Source organism: Rhyacophila brunnea, unplaced genomic scaffold (genome assembly GCF_057557595.1).
Source record: "Rhyacophila brunnea isolate RB1 unplaced genomic scaffold, BYU_Rbru_1.0 scaffold_19, whole genome shotgun sequence".
NCBI classification, from domain to species: domain Eukaryota; kingdom Metazoa; phylum Arthropoda; class Insecta; order Trichoptera; family Rhyacophilidae; genus Rhyacophila; species Rhyacophila brunnea.
In genome coordinates, this window is record NW_028232848.1 from 17,173,255 (window position 1) to 17,189,949 (window position 16,695).

A 16,695-nucleotide genomic window follows, 5' to 3' on the forward strand; every position below is an offset into this window, starting at 1 on the left:
CTAGACCGGAGACGTCCACCGTTTCTCTGATACATTTCTCAACCTCCTCGCTCGTCTTATTATTGTCTATGCTTGTTAAAATCACAGCATGACGTGAGCGAACTTTCCCCGATGCAGCTGCAGTCGAAGCCGGGAACTCCAAGACAGGTGTAATCTCAGGCTTCCCAGAAGATCGTGTATCCCCGGAAACTTCCGCAAAGGAACGCTTTGCCGGTACGGGTCTATTGGGAATTATGCAACATAAAGCCTCCCCCATACCAAAGCGAATATTCGCAGCGAATTCGCAACGCCCTCGCTATCGCTGTCGCTACCGCTTGGATTTGATGCGAATTTCGCGTTTGGCCCCACACCAAAGCGTCAGCGACGCAGCCATAGACTAAATAATTTTATTTACGCGCCAGATTTAAAATTGTAAATATTATTAATATTTTACGCCAATTATTCTATAATTTTTATGAATTAAATATAAAAAATACACGTACACTATAGCGCTTTCAGAATTGCTACAACTTTTACCCACTTTGCGTAAAGTGTATTTTAATTATCTGAAACAAGGTGGCAGCATTGGATGCAGCCATAGACTAAATACATATACGAATGTCAAAGTGACAGTTGTGTGTTGACAAAATGTACACGTCTTCTGAATGCTTATTACACGCTGAAGATATAATGAGATGGCGTGCGACAAATTACATCGACATTTAATATAACCTTACTTTATGACAGGGCAAGATTGCCATGGCTCATAGGTAAGATAGATTTACTCAGTTTCATAACTGCACATATTATAAATAAGCATTTACCATGAAGGGTTAACAGGATTTGAAGGTAATATGCTATTGAAATAACATGTCTCCGTTATTTGAATTGTAGATTTTGACTATTTTGCGTTTCTACGCAGAGGGAGCGTACCAAAAACGGGTAGGCCAAGTCTTCTGCGCAATGAGCCAGGCATCAGTAAGCAGATGCATAGGAAACGTGTCCGATGCTATAATAGCAGTGCTTAGTAATACTTACATACAGTCGCCATACAGCGCTGACAGTCTTTAGTGTTGTGTTGATACCCTCTGATCAATTTATACAATATTACAATGTACATGTCATGTAACTAGAGTAACTGCGCATAGACACAACAAGTAAATTACCTACTCAATAAGAATTTAACGGGAATATTATTTTGTGTCGGTAAAAATATTTTTTAATTTCAGACTTCAAGAAAGGGCAGGTTTCCCGAAAATCATTGGGTGCATTAACTGCACCCATGTGCGAATATACCCGTCATACTTGGAGACTTTCAAAAATGAGCGCAGAAAATTTTCTGTAACTGTGAAATTCGTAATAAAATCTATGTTGTTTCTGATACATTCATATTCATTACGTATAATATCATAACATGACATTTATTTTTATGCAGGTATCTGACATGGACATTCTGGCAGTGAGTGCCAGATTTCCTTTGAGTGTTTATGACCAATTCATATTTAGTGGATCGTTGGTAAAAACTGAAATGAAACATCTACAGAACGACAAGAATTGGGAATTTTGTTTTATTAGGGAAGGATGTTAAACTTTACTTTACTATGGCAGTACCAGTAACAAATATTTTTGTTTGGTTTATATTCATCCGTATTTTGTATAGGTACTTCAAAGGAATCAAAATTTTGCATAGGTATGAATATGATATTTAATGAAACAGTTTTTTCATTATTTAAATCCTGATTTCTAATATTTTTACAACTTTCAGTCGAAAACATATTCAAATTAACAGACTGTGTATATTGAAATCATTCTAGTGCCACCATAGGCCAGCCAGACTCACTACACGGCTGCCCGCTGTTTGACCAGGGATGTGATTGAGTGTTTTTGGATAATGGACCACACCAGATCGCATAGCTACAGCAACAAGTGCAAGACCAACCGTGGCTATACATACAGTATACATGTATATATTAAATATAATTTATGTATATTTATTTATGGCTTATACACCGAAACAAAATATGTCACTTAACTGTACTTGAATATTTTTGCAGGATCATTCAATAAAAAATACTTGGTTTAGGTTAAGAAAGTTTTAATAATCATTTTTGCACAGAATACAAGAAAAATATTTATATAATTATTAGAATTACAATGAGCTTTAAAAGTAACACGATATTGTAATAAAATGGACAAATATGAAAAAAAATAACAATAAATTGTATATAGATAGGTAGACAGGGTTCAGATGATTCTGGCAGTGCAGGCGACTCATTTAGGTGTCAGTATTGTTACTTTCAAATGACAATAACACCGTTCCAATGTGATTCGGTCGTGCCAGAAGACTCTGTCCTTCCTCTATTTAGTAACCGGGCGTTTTACAACTTTAAATGAAAATTAAGTGGGTATATAGATAGTATATTTTTTCTAGTACAATATTATTTAATTAGGTGACTTTTTATTTCTTTATTACTTGAAATGGTGTTTATATGGTAGATGGATTATAATGGTTTTGAAATATAGTTATTTTTGTTAATTCTACTTTAACTGAGTCATTTACCTTGACAGCTGTTTCGGCACATAAACTCATTTTCGGAACATTCAACAATAATTTGTGATTATAAAAGAGCTACAGGTCACGTAGCAAATTAAATACGCTTAGTTAAATAATAAATACGTACCAAATATATTACAAAATACACCACATACATCCATCGAATATGGTATATAAAATACAGATTCAAGTATCAAATAATTCTTGGATAAATAGATGTTTATGTAAGTATATGTTTTTTTAAATACTTACATGATACTGTGTTGTATAACATTTAAATTTATATTTTTGATTTTGATTTACATACTTAAATGTACCTACATAAATTTGTAATGTACAGTAGGTACTTAATTACATTTTTAACATTAGGAAATTACCATTATTCGATTCTATCCACCCGCCATGTCTATAATCACCCCAACGCTGGATAGAAAGAGACATCACACAAAATTGGCTGTTTGATAATAAATGGTAGTTTAAAAATATTTTAGAGTATGATTATGTCCATAGAAACAGGTTTTAAGTCATTCATATTTGTCCGAATAATGTGTAGCAGAAAAATAGAAATTTTAAAAAGGGTCTATTCAGTATTCACCCCATTCTACGGCAAACATTTTTCTTAATAAAAATAGGTACATCAATAGAGGAATCATAAAATGGACCTTGGCCCTCGCCCACGCCTTATTCATCCTTGTATATTATATTATCACACTTAATGTTTTGGAAAATTCATTAACATTGTGCACAAATGCCACTTTTGTTGATTGACACTTCACTTAGTTGATCTCTTTGTTCACGTGAAGTACAATAAAAGTATGTAGCAGCGAAGAACTAGAGACCGAAAATAGTAGAAGGAGCTAGAAGAGGCTTTCATCTAGCAGTGGAATGACCCCGACTGATGTTTATGATGAAATATTATTTTATTCCTGTTAATGCCGGGGGTTTCATTTTTAATTTCTTCTGGTGCTTTGTACCTACGTTGAAAGGTTGAAGATCTTTGCGAAAATTAAATTCATCACAAAGCATTAGTATATCTCCAACATCATTCAGGTAGGTATCCATGATGATAATATAATATTATGTACTTAGAGGAGGTATCTGACCTTTATATTTACATGCACATAAAATTATTAATCTTATTGCCTAATGCAGACCAAGATATACCTACCTACATAATATTACATGAACAGAAGTTTAAGAACATCTCAATTAAGTTTAAAATGTTTGTAGGTATACAAATTAATGTGAAACAGAAAACATTGGTTATGTTAGATAGGTACATGGAACATGTAGATATTATCTTGGTTCGCGGTCGGCACTGGGCAAAACCAGTTTATTAGCTCAATATACCTATACATAATGAAGGAAATATATACCTAGTAGGTATATAGGTACATAATATCGTTTTTGTGATTGAGGTCTCTTGAGATCAAAAAACAAACACAACCTAGGTATGTCCTACTGTAAATAACCCGATAGTAAGTAGTATGTAAGGTTTTTGGTCTAAAACCTTACAAAATACCACAATGACGACATGGAGTACCTACTTATCTACCTATATGTATATTATATCTTTAGCTACAATAGAAATGCTATGCTGCATAATGTTAGATGCAAAAAAATAATCTTAAAGACTAGGTACCTATCTAACCTAAAAAAATATTATCAACGAATATAACATGGGTATTTACGTGACCGATACCGAATATGATTGAAGTAGGTATTGTAAATGATACCTAATTATAACATTATTGATATGACTGCTCAAAAGTCGAAACCAAAACGTCAAACGATCGCAATAAGTTAGAACTGTCAGTGCACTAACAATCAAAGTTATAAAGTTTCTGTTATTAAAGGCTGTGCATGACGCAAATTAATATGTATTTTTTAAATATCGGGACCTTAGATTAAAGTTATTTATTTATAATAGCGTATTCATCCTGTCAAAAAACTTTACATACTTTGGTTAGACAAAGATACCTACATAATATTATTATGACGACCTTCATACCATTTTCAACAATTTCCCTGCCAATTTCATCCCATATCTTATCTTTCTTTCTTATGTTTTGTAGTCACTGTCAGAGAAATCATAAAGGATTGGATATTTCCGGACCAACTCGATCAGCTGCTCAATGTCTTCGCCATTTTGATTTTACTAATTCCCTTGGCGAAATTGTCCGCCGCGAATAAATTCGCTGTCGACAGAGTTCCCGAAAATCGCAGCGAATATTCGCTGCAAATTCGCACTCAAGACGCAAGGCGGTCGCGCAAGCGTGCTCTGTCCCGTAAGCCAATACGAGCTTGATTGGCGAATAATTCGCTGCGAATATTCGCTTTGGTGTGGGGGAGGCTTAATGACTAGGTAATATTTTTATAGTACATGCGAGTATTCGAATTCACTGAAGATATTACACCCCGCAATCTAGGTAAGTAGTACCTATATTCGTTGATTTCAAATTTTATGCTACGAGTATTTGGAATATCATTTAAACAAACTGATAAGTCCAGTTAATGAATATAAATGCGTTCACAAACGAACGCACATAAAAAGAAGTTGAAATTTCAAAGTTGGGTGATCTAAATAAATGGACCTATGGATAAGACAAGTAGGTACTGACATGCCCATGGACTTCCCATCTTGAATGGGAAGTCGGAAATAAGGTTTTGTAGGCCTAAAAAGCGGCTCTTGACCTTCTAAGTCAATTAGCGGAATGGAATACCTATGACCGTACCACTTGGTTATTTTGCGGGATTCTGCTGGTGTAAGGGATGAGCGGAAGCAAATAATTAGATATTGAGTATTAGGAATAGTGAAATTGTAATTTACCGATATGCGATTTAATAATATGTAAGATTAGACTAGGAATGTACCGTATAAGTCGGTGCACAAAAAAACAGCTAGAAACGATTTTTAAATCGATCGTAATTCTGCGAGCTCGTAATTTTCTTAAAATTTGTAAACGCAATTCCTTCTGGATTAAGATCATCTGTTGGGCTGTGCCACAAGTGTACGAAGTGCCGCACTCTTTGCCGGCATCCGGAATACGTGTCCCAGCCACATAAATCGTCTCTTCGTGATAACTTCAATCACCGAAGGTTGTTGTGTCTGCTCACGAACTCGGGTGTTTGTAACGCGGTCGTACCAATGTACCCATAAGCTTCGGCGGAGAATGCAAAGGAGTGCAGCGAACTTAGAACGATAATTTTGATGAGCCACATGTTAAAAGTTTTATTAAAAATCATCAATAATAGGATTTTTCGAAAATGTGAAGAAGACATGGATGACACACAATTTGACTTCAGAAGTGGTTTGAGCACTCGCGAAGCTCTTTTCAGCTTGGATATTCTAGTGCAAAGATGCCTAGATGTTAATGTAGATGTTTATAATATGTGTTTCATCGATTATGAGAAAGCATTCGATACTGTTAGGCATCCTAAAGTTCTCGAACTCTTACAGGAGAAAGGCATCGATCCAAGAGACATTCAACTGATAGTTAACTTATATTGGAACCAAACAGCAAATATTAAGATCGAAAACGAAATCAGTGGAGTGGTAAAAATTCGTAGCGGTGTAAGACAGGGGTGTATATTGTCACCTCTGTTATTTAACGCATCCTCAAAATTCCTTGGACCGACCGGGTGACAAATGTTGAAGTTTTCAATCGAATGGCGAAGGACCGAGAAGTTCTACTTAGTATCAAAACCAGGAAACTACAGTACCTCGGCCACATTATGAGAGGACAAAAGTACAATGTTCCCCAACTTGCCATTCAAGGAAAGATCAACGGTAAACGTAGCAGAGGACGGCGCCGCATTTCGTGGCTTAAGAACCTCAGTGATTGGTACGAGTGCAGCTCCACTGAACTGTTCCGGGTAGCAAACGACAAAGATAAGATCGTCTTGACGGTGGTCGACCTCCGCTAGGGGATGGCACAATAAGAAGAAGATATATAGATAAGAAAGGCAAATATTAGAAAAGAAAAATACATTAAAAATAAGCAGTCGCTGAAACTTTGAAGTGCTTTGAAGCAATTTATAATAAGATAAGTAATAATTTTTTGTGCTGCAGCACTGGTGGAAAATGTCACCTTGATCACAGAGTATAGACTAGTACATAGACTAAAGTTGGACTAGTCACTTTGATCATAGACAATAAACAATTTTTTGTTGTTTATGGTTTTGAGTGTTTTGACAGTCGAATGTCAAAAACGTAAATGAAACGCATTATTATTGAATCTCATATTATTTTTATTATCATACACTACAAATAAAATGGATGTTTTGAAAGCAGAAATTGCAAGAAAAAGAAAATTACTGGAAGAAAGTAATCTTGTGGTATGATATTACATTTTAACCCGCGGAAGTTTGCAGACGTCAATTTATTCTTCAAATCTAAATTAACGTTAACCAACATTATAGATATTATTTATATTGACTATGTGCAAGTAGGCGCTTTTTTGGAAAGCTTTACATATATGGAAAAACAATACAAGAAAAAGCAATCGTGTAATGCAAAGAGCAGTACGCCTGGTTGTCTTAGTAGAAAGGTCAAAATTAATGAATGGCATGCTGAGCTGCGACCAATGACAGACGGCGGCCTTTTTGGCAGTTTTCACTTTCGCAATGTACTTTTTATAAAAAGAAGATATAAGGTGTTCCCTATGTAATTCGTGTGCAGTAGAAGAAATCGCAATCTGCGCAATTTCAAGGTTAAGTTGTTCCACTATAATTAATTATTGAGTCAAACATTTCAGAAACCTGACAAAAGATACTTTAAGAGAAGTGAGCTTATCAGTAATGAAGAAGAATCATACATAAAGAAGTATGGACCCCGGAATGAACTTGAAAAAGAAGTCATAGCTGCAGATTCTAAAGGTTTTTGACTATTTTATCTTAATGCCAATCTCACACACACTTCATAGTTAGCTAATTGTTTTTAATTTTGAATTTCCATGGAATCGTATGTTATCACCATCAGCTGGAGTCGATCTTCTATCTGCCGCTGGAAAAGGCCTCTTATGCGTTCTTCTCTATTCTTAAGTTTTACCACCATGTATTTCCATCAAATTTAATCAAGTCTTCAACCTAACCGCTAGATTCTAGCAGATGTCCGCAATCCTGTAACTGTTTAGTACCTCTGCGATACTAATGGACCTGAAGTTATTTATATCTAAGTTAAATGTAATGAGGAAGACATTCTTCTGCTCAAACCATACGTACCAACAATTTGAATTTGTTTGGAATGAAATAAAAAGTTATCAATTCTTGCCAGATCAGACTCTTGGACTGCGTCAACAATGTTTGCTTATCACTGTGATGATTCCAGGCTGTGTACCGCACAGTGACACAACCACACGAGCTGTCATGTTTACGTGTCGTAATTACTGTCTCTTTGGTGTTGGAAAAGCGATAATAATATGGGTCCATTATCTGGAGTCCTTATGAGGTTTTCTATAAGCTTGTTTTAGAGCATGTTCAGAAGAAATTTCTTCGACATCTTTATTTAAGTTCCTTAAACAAGTATTTTCCGACTATCTTTCTTCAAGGCATGCTCGCCTTTCATTTTATCGAAGCTTGTAGGTCACTTCTGCTCTTAAAGCATTTTTCTCTGCTCTCACGTGGTATAGTTTTCAATCCTGATATTCTAGAAAATTTGAATTTCTATGCACCCGTCAATTACATGCGTAGTCATGAGCTATTCTTGGTGGAAACTACTTCCTCGTGTACTACGCCCACGGTGGCCGCGCGGCATAAGCGTTGGACTATAAAGCCGTGGGTCCCAGGTTCGAATCCTGGGTCTGGCAAGTACACATATTGTTTTTCAATTTGTGTGTCAGGGTATGTACCTAATAGGTTGAGCAAGTGGCTGACATCCATTTCTCGTAAAAAAAACAAAATCTGTCAATACAAACCTCCACTCTGTGAAGGCTCATATGATCCTATCAGGATCGGACATGGTTGAAAAAAAAAAAAAAAAAAAAAACAACTTTCCTCGTGTCAGGCTCACCAGGCACCAATAGCGAGGGCTGTGCGGCTGATCAATGCACTCCCTAGAGATGTAGACATTTTTAGTGATGCGCTATGTATTTTGTTTTTAAAATTCTATTTTATTGGTTTTTTTTATTTTATTTCTTTTGCTATAAAAATATTTTTTGGTTTGTTTTTTTATCTTAATTTGATTTCCCTGTACTTTTTATTCTAAATGCCATGTTGTGAAAGTCTTGAATTAATACTTTTTTATGTACACAATGTGTATTTTTTTAAATAAATAAATACCAAACAAATATGTACATAGTACTTATACAATTATTTTACACTGTATTATTGTGTATTCTATGAATATCCTTGAGTGTGGCAGTCTAGCCAGGCTTTAAAGATTCGATTTCTTTGTGTGATTAATGTATTGGTTTATTTTCTAGATCAAATAAGAAAAGAAAGTGTCGAGGATGACAAGAAAGACAATAACATCTCACTTCCTCGTGGTGAAGTCATTTCGAGACTCCGAGATCGAGGGCATCCCATCATGCTGTTTGGAGAGAGCGATCAGCAAGCGTTCAAAAGACTAAGGAGAATAGAAATTCAAGAACCAGAAGCAAACAGAGTAAAAATTTTAATATTTATAAAAAATATTTGAAGATAACCTAGGTTCAGACTGCGTATGGTACGTTGTTATGTTCTCTCAATTCTTTTCTATGTTATGGAAGTATGGACGTTAAACCAAGAGATGTCACTGAGAGTTAAAGCTTTCGAGATATGGTTTATAGATGCATCCTCAAAATTCCTTGGACAAAAGTTCAGCATTCCCCAACTTGTCATTCAAGGAAAGATCAATGGTAAGCGTAGCGGAGGACGACACTGCATTTCATGGCTTAAGAACCTCCGTTATTGGTATGAGTGCAGCTCCACTGAAATGTTCCGGGTAGCAGATGACAAAGCTAAGGTCACATTGATGGTGGCCAACCTCCGCTAGGGAATGATCAGATCAGAGAGGTTCAGATCTTTTTAAGTGATCCAGCACTATTGCAGTGTGAAGGCTGTCAGTTGTAGCAAATGATGTGTACCTAAATGAAAAAAAATAATGTACACATGGAGAGTTTCTTTCGAGAAAAATACATCATTAGTGTTGATGAATTAATGAGTGCGATATATCATCATATAAATCAACCTGGACAAAGAGCATTATAGTGATAACTCCATTTTTTAGCGAATGAGTTTAAATAATATATCAGCCCCCCCCGTATACATCAGCCAAAAATCATTATAATAAATAATCTCTACATCAGATAGCACTAGACATCTTGAAGTGGTAACGCACTACACCTTACACATGGTTTTTGAACAAGTATGACATGTTTAATCAAAGTCATCTCAAAATGATCATTTTATGATCACTATTTTTCCAGAGGCTCATTGTTTTGCATTGCCTCAATATTTTTATAAAGTCAGATATATGCTGATTTAGTATGTTAAAGGGATTACTGTCTTTTGTTCGATGTCTCGATGAAAAATTGTATATTTGAAGCATGTCTGAAATGAACTGATGCCATTTATTTAAAGACCTTATGAATGGTATTCTTTTATGCCTATTTGCACTATTTTTATAAGTCGACCAACAGCCACAATTGCTTTTGGATATGGCCAAAAACGCTCATAGAAAGTTTTAAATGTGAAATAATTAAAAAAACATAAAAAATTTCACAGTGATGTCCCTAAACAAAATTCCGCCTCTAAGCAGTGCCAAAATGGCGGACCATTTTTCATCATCCTTTTCTGACTCCAATATCTACGAGATGTGTTGTATGGATACATTACTAACAAAATATATTATACTTACCACTAAAACATACAAAATTTAATTTACATATAAACAATGAATAAATATAATATAATATAATTAAGTTAGACACTTACCCAAATCACCAGAGTTTGAGGTCCTATTTGGTTGATATTTTTGACACATTTGGCTTGTACCATTTAGCAATACACATATTTATTATTTTCTCACCATTTTTACTATGCTATTATTATACAACATGTAAACAGAATAATTTTCCTTAGTATTTATTTAACATTCACCTACTTTTAATCATAGATACACTATTAATTAATATTCTCAATACTCAATGCAGGCGTTGCAAAGTCAGTAACTATCTCGTCCAAATCTAATTTAAATGCCATCTCTGCTTCAATAGACAATATTGCGAGTCCACGGTTTCAGATACATTTAAAACTACACCTGACAACTTCCAAAACTCGCGAGTGACTGGCAAAAATATTTGGGTACATTTTAAATTAGGTAAATAATTATGTACTACCTATTTATAATACAAATATAATTCGCAAATCTGCACATGTCATTTCTGGTCACCAAGGACGTGACATCCAAGGGCAACGGAAGTAAACTAGACATCGCGAACCTGACAAAAATATTACAGTCTTAAACCTTTTATGTTAATTAATATATTTTGTTTCCAACCAGTGTGTTGCTTTTCAGTAGCTATTATATATGCCTAATGATTCTCCTCGATTTACCGCCCTTCGAGTAACTGCCGCCATCAATCTCAATCTGCCTACCCCCATGGGACATCACTGAATTTTCATATGATATTTTTCAAGGACTCTCCCTCTCACTCACTCTCACCTTAAACTGCATTTAATTTAGAAGAGATTCTTAAATTTTGAATCTTCTGGCCATGTTAATAATATTATAATATCGAATGTGTAATTAAATAATTTTTAAATTCACAGGGCTTCAGAAATGATTTTCAAGAAGCTATGGAGAAAGTGGATCAAGCATATCTGGATGAGATTCTAGCACACGGAACACAAGTAAGATATTTTATCTATATTAATCACGAAGCACAACAAATATTAAAAATCTACGCAGATTGATACGATACATTATTATGAGTACATCTTGTTTTCAGCGTTTGACAGACAATACGTCAAAAGAAGATGAAATAGATGATTCCGTAACGTACGATACAATATTGGAAATGTCTACGAAAATGGGAAATGGAGACAGAGATCACGATATGCATGTCATTGAAATTTTGCTTCAGGTAATAACATAAATATAAATTAGTACATCTGCATTCTCAAATAGAATTTTTTAACCTATGAGAATATGCATAATATTAAGTAATATTAATTCACCTTTTTTCAATTATTGTATTTAGTTATGGTCTTACCATCCATGAAATTATAGCAAAAAAAATTAACTGATATATGGCAGTATTTTTGTAAAAAAAAAAACAGGTATAAACATAGCTCCTACAAGGAAGAGCTCTAGCCCGCAGACCCGGCGTGGCGGGTCGACCATTTAAATGTGAAAAACACATCACAAATTTGCTCTAATTGTAAAAAGTCACCTGCGGAGCCCTATTTACCTTAATGATTATTAACATTTAAAAATATGTGGCTGTGTAATGTAATTTAATGTAATATGATGATTGATATAATGAAATGATAATTCACGTGTAGTATTTTATTTTATAATTATTTTAAGTGTGTATCCTAACTTACAAAATGGCTTTTTATCCAATATGGCGAAGGTTTGCATGTTACTTGGCTACCACAAAAGGAGGTTGTGATCAGTGCTTCATAGTATTATTATATATTACATAATATGCTGAGTGCTGACAATTCAATAAATCAACTGGATTTATTTAAAAATCGCTAAAAATATACAGAATACCCTTAACCCTGAGGGTCCGTGGAAACTACTCGGGGAACACTATTGTAGAAATTTTCACCGGCCTTAACCTTAGCGATAGGTATCCTGGCCTAGGGGCTCGCTTCAGGATGTGGGGGCCATGGATATAAATAACAACTAAATATGTTGTGTTTTATGGCATTTCTTAATTTATTTTTGGAATATTATTTGTAAACAATGTTTACCTTGTCTTTTTAATATCGGATATGTAAAGAAATATCAATGGACAGATGTCAGTAATAACATGAAATAATCATTAAGGATTAAACATACTTACTGTACAACAACATCTTTTTGGCTACGTGTTAAAACTGTGAACTAACAAGCAACTCCCATTTTAACCGCACTTCGATTATAGCGACTTCCGGTTAGAGACGAGTTGTCCACGTGTTAAAACTGTGAACTAACAAGCTCCCCATATTTAGTCGACGACAGCGACTTCCGGCTATTGCCTAAATTTTCTTGTTGGACAGTACTTCACCCATGTCACATCTTATGATAAAATATGTACCATACCAAAGAAAAGAATGAATACTTTTGGAATATGAGGAAACCCATTACAATATGTCATATCACCAACTTATTTTAGCCAGCATGCGTCCTTGAACTTAGAATAAGATTGAACTGGGAAGTCAAATTAACTGATAATGCAAATAAAAAAATGTCAATTACTACTATTATACTTAGTATGTAATCCCTAAAAATATGTACTTATTATATTCAAAGTGTTCATTCATGGTATGTTTAGTCTTAAAATGATAAAATGATCTTGTTTTATATTGTTTTAGTTTCTTTTGAAGTTATGGGGAGACCAGCTGAACTCAGCGAGCGGTGTTGAAAAGATGTCCACGAAACACAAAATGACTAGAGCTACTTTCACTCAAACCCAAGTTTATTTGAAACCACTACTGAGAAAATTGAGGAACAAATCTCTACCTGAAGACATTACCGATAGCTTATGTGAAATTACAAAACATCTCCTCAGCAGAAATTATATAATGGTATGTTTAAAGGAAATTGATAACTTTCATTATGATAACACTGCTGCAGTCACTCTAGAGCTACTATTTATTCCATCGTCCGCACACTTTAAAAGAAGGGAATACAGTCAGACCTTGGCTTGCAAGCATAATTCTATTCCGAATATGTGTTTGTAATTCAAAGCAGTCGTATATCCCCATAAGAAATAATGAAAACTCTTTTTGCATCTTTATTATTTAAATTAAACATACAGTGATCGAATTTATTCATTATATTCATGTAGGTTGACTTTCACTGTCCATGTGTTGGCTTACTGGAATCTTTTTCTCTCTGTGTGGCTTTATTTATCAAGGAACCTATCCAATGACACTTGCTTTTACCTCCTTTTGAGTATTTCTTAGCAAGAGAGAGACGAGAACCATCGGTTCAGTTGTGATCATGTGACTCCCGGCACACGTAGCGTATACATACTACTTGTATAACAAGACCTCACTCGCTTATCATGTTAAAATTTATTAAAAATTTTTGCATGTTACACACCCGCAATCCAAGGTTTTACTGTATATATAAGAGTAAGTGTACAGACATTTAATGGATTATTTTAATAAAAATCGGAATGAATCTATTTAATTTCTCAAATTGTGAGATTATCATTATTAAAATCATTCCAGTTTGGTGGGTTCACTAAAGTCTTTTGTGGTGTCGAAAGAAGTGAATAGAAGACCAGTTTAGCTAAATTTGCATAGGTTTGACACATAGGTACACAGTTTTTGACATTTCATAAGGCAATCAGAGCTATTCATTGATCGGTCTATTGGTATATTAGTTGGTATGCAGCCAGTGAGCTGTCGTTATCGCTAATATTACTAAGCCCGATCGCACATACAAAATCGTATCGACTGCGACATGGACGTAAATCAAAACGTCCAGCAATGTTGTAACTCTCTTCCGCGGGACCATGCGGGGATAGTGAAGTCATTATAGTCATATTTCAATACTGTAAATAGTTAACGAACTTTCCTGTGAATACTTATTTATAACTTTTCAAGGAGATTTTTATTCAGTAAAGTTCGTGACAAGCAGTTTCTTTTGGGACAACAACATTCGACGGTTAAAATATTCGATATCTGAAAGCGTCACGAACAGTTTCATTATGAAATTCATATTGGTATAACGTCACAAATAAGTTTCAGGCAGAATATATTCGATTATGCTCGCCTCAAGTTTGAATACGGTCGGGGGACACGCTCGCTGTGATTTGATAGTGTTTTTGCAAGGAGCCCACGGGAAGTTTTAAACTGGCAAACTCGTACATACATATTATATTTTTATGTTTTGGAAATTGTCTTTTAATTTTAACACGGGGATGCGCTGTACTTATGCTCCTTTACAAGAGCCGTCCTTGATGGTACGTATGGTCTGTCTTCCCAGAATTATTAACGCAATGCTCCAGATAGGCATGATTCTTATAGATAAAACAATGCATCTGAACAATAGATTATCGTGGCTAATTCCGTATATTTAGGTCGCTAAACGGTGATTCTGGCTCATTTTAGGTGGTTCCCAAACATGTTAGTATCAGTAGCTACCGAGTCATTTAATTTGTAAAGTCCTCAAATATATCAAAACATTTATCCCAACAGGCTAGCGATGCATATCTACAGATGGCGATAGGCAATGCCCCGTGGCCCATCGGAGTGACCATGGTTGGTATTCACGCAAGAACAGGAAGAGAAAAGATCTTCTCCAAAAATGTCGCCCACGTGATGAATGACGAGACCCAGAGGAAATATATTCAGGCCCTCAAACGACTTATGACTAAATGCCAGGATTACTTTCCGACAGATCCCTCCAGATGTGTGGAGTATACTCCTCAATCTTAATTAGTACAATAATTATAGCACCTAAGTTAAATTCTAATAGTATTGAATGATAAGAGAAATAAATGATTTCTACCTCAATCAGTATTTTCATTTTTGTGTTTATTTATTTGTTCTTATTTAAGATTATTAGTAGCCAGCGCTCGAAATGGAAAAGTTTACAAACCGGAGCGCTCGAAATTTTTCTGAGGATATATATTAACATGGTTATCATATTTTATGGGTATTTTATAAACATAAATGTGCTAGATTTTTTGTTATATGGCATATCTAGCTCAGACGGTAAAAATATTTTAACCACGAGACGGAGCGATAACTTTACAGATTCCACAAACTGGAACGGCGCTCCGGTCCATTTCGAGCCCTGTTAGTAGCTTCCTACAATAAATTTAGTGTCATGCGAAGAACAGTAAATGGATGAGTACATAAGAACATTATGTTCATATTATTCTGTTGAATGTATAAATAGCGGACTCTATGTTTTTTTAACAAAATTTTAATCTGTTTTTTCAAGACTCAAACCTTAATTTTACAGGTATCTAATTTAGTTTGAAAAAAAAAAGTTATAGTTTTAATAGATGTCAGTATCGACAGTTATTAAACATAAAAAAGTAATGACAATATAAATAGGTGATATTATTTTCAAAATCCACTGAGATTTTTTTTTTTTCAATTTTTTCGATTTATTTCAAACATTAAATGCTTTCAGCGGCGAAACTACACTGTCCTACATCCCGCAGTACGAAGAGGGGGCCCTAATATCGTCGGTGTTTTGTAAAAAGGCGAATCAACCATTTTGGCGAAATCGAGATTTTAATGAAAATACAATATGTACCCCACTAGCTTTGTTGTGTAAAAACGGCGAATTTTTATCTTCACAGGAAAGTACTTAAAAACGATAATCGACTAAAATTAAATTAATTAAAATTACGAAATAAAAAGCAAATGTGACATATTAGGCCTTTTAAAATATTATATAATAATACCTATTATAATGACAGTATTCTTTCTAAGCTTTATTATAAACTTGTTAGATATTTATAATCATCTACAGGTAAAAAACAAATGAATGTCAAAAGTTAAAAATCCTCCTGTAAAGTAGCATTTTGGTTAATTCGCCCTTTTTACAAAACACCGGCGATATGTAAATTCAAGGTGGGAAGGTACAGTATCATTTATTACATGTGCTCGAAATGGAAATTTTTACGAACAGGAGCGCTCGATAATTTAAAAAAAAGTTGTCTAATTGAATGTGTACTTAATAAAAATAAGTGTGTTATAATTTTTATTATATTATGGCATATCTAGCTCATATGGTCAAATAAATATTTCCACGAGACGGAGCGATCATTTTCGGGATTTTATGAACCGGAATAGCGCTCCGGTCCATTTCGAGCCCTGCATATTACATCTTATCAAAACATGCGTCGAATTAAGGGCAACTCGAATGAACCATTCTCTTATTTGAGGTAATACAGATCAGGGACATAGCAAGGTGTTTTTGCGCCCGAGACAGTAACAAAAAATGCGCCCCCTTGCGTGATACAAAACTTGTACACTATGCACGGTGGCGTAACGAGGGG

General features: G+C 34.7%; 1 protein-coding gene and 1 long non-coding RNA gene across 4 annotated transcripts; both read left to right on the forward strand.

Moving 5' to 3' along the window:
• Positions 1-601: 601 nt before the first annotated feature.
• On the forward strand, positions 602-2,031 carry LOC147072796 (uncharacterized). Of its 3 annotated transcripts, XR_015070523.1 has the most exons (3): positions 602-749; positions 1,209-1,320; positions 1,415-2,031. It is a non-coding gene; the product is annotated as an uncharacterized LOC147072796 (long non-coding RNA). The 3 variants fall into 3 exon arrangements; XR_015070525.1 differs by lacking the exon at positions 1,209-1,320 and having other exon boundaries at positions 602-828; XR_015070524.1 differs by lacking the exon at positions 1,209-1,320.
• A 4,671-nt stretch (positions 2,032-6,702) lies between these two features.
• On the forward strand, positions 6,703-15,204 carry Prp18 (pre-mRNA processing factor 18). The gene is made up of 7 exons (XM_085945771.1): positions 6,703-6,871; positions 7,291-7,411; positions 8,956-9,137; positions 11,285-11,365; positions 11,464-11,598; positions 13,040-13,252; positions 14,876-15,204. The coding sequence occupies exons 1-7, from the start codon at positions 6,809-6,811 to the stop codon at positions 15,113-15,115; spliced, it is 1,035 nt and encodes a 344-aa protein (XP_085801897.1). The 5' UTR covers positions 6,703-6,808; the 3' UTR covers positions 15,116-15,204.
• The last annotated feature ends 1,491 nt before the right edge of the window (positions 15,205-16,695 follow it).

Coding starts and splice junctions, on each gene's coding strand:
- Prp18 (XM_085945771.1), top strand. CDS start 6,809: ATGGATGTTTTGAAAGCAGAAATTGCAAGAAAAAGAAAATTACTGGAA. Junction 11,366..11,463: donor TTCTAGCACACGGAACACAA/GTAAGATATTTT, acceptor TCTTGTTTTCAG/CGTTTGACAGACAATACGTC. Junction 13,253..14,875: donor TCAGCAGAAATTATATAATG/GTATGTTTAAAG, acceptor TTATCCCAACAG/GCTAGCGATGCATATCTACA.